Below are 9,151 nucleotides of genomic sequence, written 5' to 3'. Positions count from 1 at the left end.
TACAAATCATAGGTAATGCATCACTCATTTTATCACTTTTGAAGTAGTGTCCTAGCTTGTTCATAGGAACTTTTGGCTATCCTTTGGATTTGGGTAGGGAAGGAGAGTGCTCATTGTGTGGCATAACTCATCATCCTCCTCCTCAGGTTTCCAATGTGTGACCTCTTAGATTCCCATTCATCTAGTCAAGTAAGTGGAGAGTTTGCTTAAAAAAAGAGAACTTATCGTCGTGAATGGGACTTTCAAGGAGGATAAGAAGGCTCTGAGGCTTGCTATGTCCTATGGGCTCACTTGGTTTTTGCACTCACTCTAAGGTGGGATTGGACCTATCAACATGTATGGGATATGCATTAAATCTTCCCTACCTCCTAGAAGAAAATATTATGGTGACTATTAAGAGGTGGTGCCTCTAAAGGGGATGAATTGAAGTCATCATAAATCACCTCAAAGAAAACTATTTGGTGACTATGATGACTCGTGGAAGGGCCAACTTTTTATGCCCACCACCAAGTGCTCCTTCATTGTATCTAGCAATCCAAGGTATGGATGAATTCGTTCCAAAGGCAAAGACTCCACAACTAGTTCTGTCTGCAGCCTTAAGAATGATCATAGGATTGGTCAAGGCCTTTGGCATACTAAGGTTTTCTCATGTATGGGGTCTAGGATGATATGCTCATGTCGGTCAGTGGTTTGTACTCAACCACTTTGCTGGAGTGAGGCTCTAATTCAACTCTTGGGCTGGTTTCATTTGTTCTTTCTTCAACACAGGATTGGGGTAATTTTTGAGTTTCTAAGGAAGGTTTGCATAATTAATGGTTTTATTCTCTTTTAGAGATCCGATTTTAAGGGGAGAATCATTTGTTATTTCTACAAGGGATGCAGCTTTTGGGGCTCTTATCTGAACCACTTTTGATAGTCATGATGTCATTGTCCTTAATAATTGATTGTGTGTTCAATTTTTGCATGCTCTTTGAGGTCTTCTTCTTTTGAACCTTTGTTTCTGGTTCATTAGCCTTTTTAAGGTTACTACAACCTTGGGGCTTGTTCCACAGGCTCTTTAGCTACTTATTTCGAGATTAAAGCTTAATCTTTCTACTTATTAACAACTTATGATATTCCTTTCGCTTCTTTCCTCATCTTGGCTTGGAGCCTTGTGATGGCATTAAGAGGAATTATGTATGAATAAGTCCTCCTTGAAAACTCCAGAAGTTATAGCTCATCAAGGATGTTGTTTTGCTAAGGCTTCTAACACTAGGGTGATTGTTACTAGCAAAGTCCTTGTGAGGACACTCCACAATACAATGTGGTCCTTTGCATCAAAAGCATTACATCAGTGGATTACATACCATTGTTGAGATCTCTCGCTTGTTGTTATGCAATGGCTTTGAACAAAGAGGCATAATCTATCGGTGTGGAGCCAAGATACCCATAGAAATCGAACTACTGTTCTTATATGGGTCTTGACTCATAGCTCTCTTGCTCCTAGGTTTTGTATTTCTGTAGGTAGTCACCAAGAACTAATGTATTGATGTGGTTCTTGGAGGAACCGATTGAGGTGACAGTACTAGAGGTGGATATGTTAACTGTGGAAGTCTATACATATCTCTCAACACGATAAGGATTTTTTATGCAGTAGAGCTTGTGTGAGGGTAGTAGTAGTGATTGGTGGGGCTAGTAAGGCTAATAATTACCTTAGCGCGGGGAGCATCTATCAAGGTGTTGGATTTTCCTAGTATCAATAATATATTGTGGCATGATTTTCATGAGAATGGCAATAAGCACAATATTGTTGATGACTAAGCCTTAGTAATGGACACTCGTACTTGTATGGCTTTGAAGGGCATAAAATGAAGTCGTGGGAAATAAATGTGGTTGTCTAGCTTAAGAAGAAACTGGCTAGGGATGGCCTTGAGACTTAGCACATTCTTTACTAACTCGTCCGTAAAATAGAACCCTCGATGATATTGGTTGGGCACCCTTAGCCGTAGAGAGGCTTTGGCTGATACGCGCCCTACCTCTTGGTTCGTGTGGACACCTTCTACATTCTTGTCTTTGTAGATTATCCACAAGGTCTATTGCCTCGCTATACTGGCAACACTCATCAAAGATGGTGTCTAACCTATAGAGATGGTCATGAAGCCTCATTAATGATGAGCAATAAGTCATCTGTCTTTTTCACAAGGGCTATATCTCATGTTAAGATATTTGATTCTAGCAATGTAGTCCCACATGGTCTAATTTTCCTCTTACTTGAGGTTATAGATTTATGCACTTGAGAATCCCACAATGAATTTATGTGTCAAGACCGCATAGCTAGTCAAGTGGGTTCAATGCCTTAAACCATTGCCATGCTTTGTCTTCAAGAGGCAACGCCCAAATGAACAAATCTTAGTGGGATCATTAATCCTTTCCAAAGTTTCACAAATTTGATTGAACTTCTCCAGGTACTAAGTGGAATCTCCAGTTCCATCATCAAAGTCAGTCTTCATCCTTTGCCTTTGCTTTACCGGGACTCTGAGCCTTTGGGTGCTATGTTCGTGGCTACCCCCATTCTCATTTTAAATGCCATCCTAAGCATTTCTTTGACATATTTACATGGCAATGGAACATAAGGGAAAGGTTGTGTGAAACCCTTTGTTTGAGGGTTCTTGGAGTTTCTTACTCCATGGTGTTACGTTAGTTTTTCCAACAATGCTTGTCCCATGCCAGATTGGATTTGAGGCTACAACATTGCACCCAACTGAGGACACATTATGTGATTGCCTTGTGGAACCCTTGGGTTTGAGATAGTCCCTATCCTCTTTACCCTTCCCGACATTCCCTGTTTCTAATCCAAAGGCTAGGTGGATTGGAGGAGGAATAGGTTGATGCACTACGATTATCGTTTCCTAAAACTTGATTCCATAATGCCTTCTTATTTTTAGAAGAGCACTCTATTGAGTGATGGTGTTTTACTAGGACCGAAAGCTAGGTAGGTTTGAGAACATATGGTTTGATGTACTACAATCGACCAAATCATCATTTCTAATAATTAGTTTAAAATGAATTCGCATTGAAGGATTTCTCCCTAAAGCAGGTCTGAATGAAATCAGACACGTGTGTTCTAATTCCATTCAACAGACTTATCTCTAGTGCATCAATCTTAAGTGCACTTTTTAAAAAGAAGGTATGAATAGAATCAAAGATAAGCTGTCTAATATAGATACAAAAAATAATTCTATTTTTTTTGAGTTTTTTTTGTTTTTTAGAACCCCTTTTTAGGCTCTCTCTCTATAGACTCACGTCTGTGGACTTATACTAAACACATGTCTCGTAGACTTTACGCTTTTCTTGTATGAAATAGGCTCACACAAGTTTAGTGAGCTTCATTTCACACTTCACATCATGCCTCGTAGGCTCACATCTTGTGGACTCGCGTTTTTTGGCTCACACCTATTGACTTTCAAGCGTGTTATTGGCTCACAACTAGCTAGACCCATGTTTTTTTTTAATAAGGTCACAATTTTTCATGAATGCTCTAATAATTACAAATGATTAAATTTTCCTTGAAATTTACTACTAGTACAAATTGTGTGACAAGACAATCTTTTACACATGAATATGTCCGTAGAAGTCTATTTTAATTGGCTACTACAATATTAGGTATACCTACCTCTAGACTTATGTCTCTAAGATCACAGCTCATGTCTCCACCACGCCAACGAAATGTTACACTTCCTTGATAAAAATAGCAATTATAACTAGCTTGCTCATTTTGAAAAAGAAAAAAAAAAGGATGTGAACACATCCCTCAAGAATGTGATCTCACAACCTTCTCTTAGTTTCCTAATAATCGTAGAATATTTTTCTTTGTAAGACTTCAAGCATATAATAAATACTAGGCTTGCCACCCATAAACTAAGGATGACGGATAAGATCCACTCAAAATAATAGACCCAAGAAACTTTTCACGACATGAGGGACTCAAGTTTCCACCAATTAGTTTGCAACTTATGTTCACAAGGTGAGGCATATGGTACAGCCCATATCATTTCTAACATAAGGTGCCTTTGAAACCGTGTATTTTTCTTACACACATGCATGCATGCATATTGCATACATACATAATGTACACATATTGTATATGTGTATGTATGATTGTCTGTATAGTTATACACATATTGTATGCGTGTACGTACGGTTGTATGTATTGTTGTAAGCACGCATGTATGTATATAGAGAGCGTACAATACATCCCCTTTAGATATCAGAACTTTTGGATAAGGTTCCAACTTCAAGTTCCAACAAACATGCACCTGATGTATAATGGCCCTAATAACACATTAGTAAAATATTCTACATTCCTGAGCAGAGTGGTGTTATTCCCATGATGAGGTAGGCAAATCATTCCCATGCTCTCTTGTACAAGAAGAGGTATGTGTTAATGCCATAAGAATATAAAAAATTAATGATAGCCCTGGGGATAATTGTATGAATGCCTCAATCCTGAAGAAGCTATGCCACACATTCAAGGATTACTCTTAACTATGCTACCCATGATGGGTACTCCATATCTGGCACATCGTGCTAAATTATGTCAGCGGATGCAAGCTTGACAACAATAAATGTAAGACAAGGGCACCAAGTAACAAAAATTGAATGCTGAATTGCATCAGGCTGAAGCAATCAAGGGGACAGGTCCAGCAATTGCTCCATGCAGAGATGAAACTGCACCACTTTCTCCATCATCCTCTGACTCCCAAAGGAACGAGGCATAGGATGCCAAAACATAACTGTAATCACATAACATTAATCAATTAGTAAAGCAGCCTTGGGGTGTAATATACAAACACTGAGATCTAACCCTTAAAAATACTTCAAGTCTGCTCAATTCCAATGTAAATGAATTACCAATCATCTGGAGTGGCCTGCACAGCTTGATCAAAGTAAATCCCTGCACGGTCGTAGTCTTTGTGCACATCCCACACATGCTTGGCATACTTAGAGAGCACCTCTCCATCATCCGGACACGCCGAGATAGCCCGCTCGTAATACTCTTCTGATTTCTTGTGATCATGCTTTGCCTGTTTGAGTACCATGCATAAGAGGAGTCAACAAGCATCTAGAGGCACAAGGCAAAAGAGGAGCTCTCCATAAGAGAGCACTTGATGAAGAAAAGCATAGTTTTAAATGGAAGGACTGAAAAGCAAAGCATGGATTTGATTGGAAAAGCACTAGAAGAAAATGTTTGCATGCATGACCCATAAGTATCAAAGAACAGAAAATACCTCGGAGAGATATTGAGCATAGTTTCGAAGAAGCAAAGGGTTTTGAGGGTCTGCTTGCAAAAGCTTCTGATAGTAAGCCTCCGTCATGTTGGAATCGCCATGGAAGCTTCCGCTTGGACCGCCGCCGCCGCGGTGGCTGCCTCCTCTTCCTCCACCTTCTGCCATGCATGCACCTAGGCCGCTGGCCATGTACATGGGTCCCGATCTCTCACCCTCTGTCAATGGCCGACACGCTTTGGAGTTCCGCACCAAGGGTTGCCCTGTGGAGCTCATCATCGCGCCACTGTAATACTCGCCGTTTTCCATTTGAAACCCTCCTGACACTAGAGGCTCCATAGCCGAAACCCTTTTAGTAGAAGCTTTGATCTCTGAGTCCTCCTCAACGCCAGGGCTCACATCAGAAGAGTAGTTTCTTTCGTCGTCCTCCTCTGAGATGGTAAAGGCCCCTTTGCTATGAGGCCTCCAGCAACTCTCCGCGTTCTCGTCGGCAGTAGAGCCCTGCCGGCAGCCGAAGCCTTCCAGGTCCCCCTCGGAATGGGCCCTGCGCATGCGAGGAAGGGACTTCATGGCGTCGTGGTGAGAGAAGGAGCTGTGGAGGGGCATAGCTCTGTTGCTATTAGTGCGCTGAGGAGCGAGGACAACCTGTCTGTGAGGGGCTCTCTCAAGGTCGGCGCCTTCCAGAAACAGGTCTGCATGAAAGGTGAGAGAGCTGAGGATGGGGGAGGAGGAGCTACGCAGAATCATAATTGCGCGTGCGCGTGCACGTGCGCGAGCGAGCGACAGAGAGAGAGAGAGAGAGAGACTCCGAGAGAGCAACGACAAGAGACTCTGAGAGAGCAGAGCGAGCGACAGAGAGAGAGAGAGAGAGAGACTCTCCGAGCGAGCAACGACAAAAGACTCTGAGAGAGCAACGACGGTTCTTACACCCCTCTTATAGGAGGTGTCACGTGTGTGGCGGAGTACCCGCACGTGCACATCCAGCTCATCTTTCTACCGACCCTAACCGCGTGAAGCTGGACGACATCTCAGATTCTCATCAGCAATAACGTGTAAAACAAACGCACCTTTTTTTCCAAAGTCTGGAGAATTAGAAATAACAACTCACCCCATCAATGTCACAAAAAAACCTTTTTTTAGAACTGGTGAAAAAAACCACCTCCTCCCAATTTCAACCTGTTTTTTAGAAAACTTGTCGGTTTTTAAAGACTACAAAAGTTTTGAGTCAGTTTCCAAAGACTACATAAAATTTTAGTTAGTTTTTACAAATTCTCAATCAGTTTTTGCATCCAATCACAAAAAAAAGCCATTATAATATTGAAGATAAATTTGTTGATAGATTATAGGATGTACAAGATGATAGAGACTAGCCAAAATGTGGGTTACCTGGTTGCAGCAATGTCTGCTCTAGTCCACCGCGTTGATGTTGTTGACATAAGCATAGCTTTTTCCAAGGCCTTTCTTACAATTTTGTCAGGAATTTGTTTCCCCTTATGACTGGCTCATATGATGCTGTAGGCTTTCAAGATGTAGGCATAGGTAACCACAGTTAGAGGGATTCCCTCACGCTACATGCGTTCATAATAGTTCAAAGCATCTTGGCTTTGCTACTCTCAGGCATATCCTACCATTAATGCAATTCAAGAGATTCATCCCTACTCTTATGCATGTCAAGTAATGCTTTTGCTTTTGTAAGCGCACCACATATCCGTCGCTAAAGCATCCAAGGCTGCTGAACTAGAATGATCAGATGCTAGCTTTGACACTATGTTTTTATTGCAATGAGCTCATGCAGGGTTTTTGTTTTGTCTATCCATGGACTTAATCACATACATGCTACCTGCTACATACCCTTGGAGTTAGACATAGCCATGTTACCTTCTCATATCTTTGGTGTAGCCTCCTTTGACTTACCTACTATGACCATGTTAGGTGTTACATATTTTTGGACCTAGATACAGCCATAACCATAACTATGCTTCCTATTTTTATCATTGGACCCTTGGACATAGTCTTAGCCATAGTTGTTTCCCCTATTTGCTACATAATCTTGGCCCTAATTACCTTCTCCATTCCCTTGGACCTAGTGTTACCCACTACATAGTTTTAGCCATAGTTGTTTCCCCTATTTGCTACATAACCTTGGCCGCCCTAATTACCTTCTCCATTCCCTTGGACCTAGTGTTACCCACTACATAGTTTTAGCCTTTTCAAAATAGTGTTGTGTATTCAAGTGCTTGTATACAAATCTTTGTTCTTGATACAAGCCCTGAGCAAGGCCACCAAAAGTAATATTATGGCTTATAAAGGCTGGCATTCAATCACATTGAGCGCGCGATTGAATGCCATGGCTTTGTAAGCCATGGCATCCACCACATGCATGGTCACTTAAGCGTTTGAGCACTTCTCGAGCAACCCCCGATTCAAACTTTTGTTGTGTATTATAGTGCCTCTAGACAAAACTTTGTTCTTGGTACATGCCATGAGTAAGGCCACAAAAGTAGTAGGACTCTTCCTCTCTCTAGGTTGTGATTGTGGTAATGACACAAAAGCAATACCCTGGTCATGGATTACCTTATTATTCCTTTTACATAGCTCCCCACCTAGTGCTTAAGTTGACTTCTAAGCTCTTCACCAACTCAATATGGATTGTACTCGCCACCACCAACCCACAAAAACTCCTTAGCTGGGTATGTTGGGCCTACCTTGAATTCCATGGCTTATAAAGCCATGGCATTCAATGATACTGATGAGAGAACAATTAAATGCCATAGGAATCACCACATGACCACATACATGGTCTTTAAAGTGCCTGAGCACTTCTCAAGCAACCCCCTTTTCAATGTGTATTCTAGTGCCTCTAAAGAAGTCTTTGTTCTTATTGCAAGCCTTGAGTAAGGCCACACATGAAATGCCATGGCTTATAAATCCAGTGTAAATCACCAAATGAATGTGGTCGGGCGCTCCTAAAGCACACCATGTGCTTTTGCCAGAGCATTGCACTTAGCATACATGTCCACAAGCGCACTGCCGAGCATGGTACCTTGCTAGAGGCTCCTATAGTGCCACAAGATTTCAAGATGCAAGTATAGGTCACCGCATTTGGCTGTGCTCCATCCCAAGAATTGTTGAGTTGAATTCTTTGTGGTATTAAAATGTGATAGCTACTCTTTGAAATTATTTTAAATAACATAATTTTTCTAAATAAGCCAATTCGTGAAATAACTTGTCTTCGTGTTTCTTTTTCCAGCCTTTTTCTAAGAAAAATGCATGAAAGATGTTAGACATGTAAAATAAACCACCGATATAATTAAATGTAGGTCTGCAAAGATTTTCTTGGGTAATATTGGAGCCAATTCTTTTGAGGTTCCTTTCATGGATGGAAAGACTGTAGCTTCACATAAAAATCTACAAGATCACCTCGATTGCAATCAAGATATACATTTGGAGGGCTTTGATAGAAAGGGAAGGGGATTATGAAGTTCTCTATCCAACACCTGAGTATACATGGATTGGTTGGTGGGAAACATTTCATACTAGAATGTAGTTTATCTACCTTATTTTTAGCAAGAGTAGATCAATCCAAACTAGGATCGCACTGTAACACAATAAAGAGGGAGTTTCGACTCACCAATGTGAGTTTCAACCATAATTCATATTTATTTGCTTTAATAAAGTGATGTCTTATTATTGTGTCATATTCTTTGTAGAATAATAGATAAAGAAGTCAAACAAGATGGGTCATGTGATAAAAACATTATCCTGAATATTGATATGGAGACTTCATTTCTAGAACCAGTGTCAGCGTTCCAAATAATTTGAACTCTTCCAAGTGCTGATCTCCTCAAGAGTTTAGTGGAAGAATGTGAATACAAGGGAAAAACAAT

The 9,151-nt window shown here is 40.9% G+C and overlaps 1 protein-coding gene across 1 annotated transcript; it reads right to left on the bottom strand.

Moving 5' to 3' along the window:
* Positions 1 to 4,073: 4,073 nt before the first annotated feature.
* On the bottom strand, positions 4,074 to 6,155 carry LOC147634645 (uncharacterized). Its single transcript, XM_086803778.1, has 3 exons — positions 5,268 to 6,155; positions 4,891 to 5,063; positions 4,074 to 4,772 (listed from the first exon to the last, which is right to left on the bottom strand). Exons 1-3 carry the CDS (start codon positions 6,009 to 6,011, stop codon positions 4,652 to 4,654), a joined length of 1,038 nt encoding a protein of 345 aa, XP_086659904.1. The 5' UTR covers positions 6,012 to 6,155; the 3' UTR covers positions 4,074 to 4,651.
* Between the last annotated feature and the right edge of the window lie 2,996 nt (positions 6,156 to 9,151).

The sequence above is a fragment of the Cibotium barometz genome, chromosome 10 (assembly GCF_041138505.1).
Source record: "Cibotium barometz isolate CiBa-2024 chromosome 10, ASM4113850v1, whole genome shotgun sequence".
Lineage (NCBI taxonomy): Eukaryota > Viridiplantae > Streptophyta > Polypodiopsida > Cyatheales > Cibotiaceae > Cibotium > Cibotium barometz.
This window is presented reverse-complemented; position numbering and strand designations above follow the sequence as displayed.

Coding starts and splice junctions, on each gene's coding strand:
- LOC147634645 (XM_086803778.1), bottom strand. CDS start 6,011: ATGATTCTGCGTAGCTCCTCCTCCCCCATCCTCAGCTCTCTCACCTTT. Junction 5,064..5,267: donor ATGCTCAATATCTCTCCGAG/GTATTTTCTGTT, acceptor GTACTCAAACAG/GCAAAGCATGATCACAAGAA. Junction 4,773..4,890: donor CAGGCCACTCCAGATGATTG/GTAATTCATTTA, acceptor ATGTGATTACAG/TTATGTTTTGGCATCCTATG.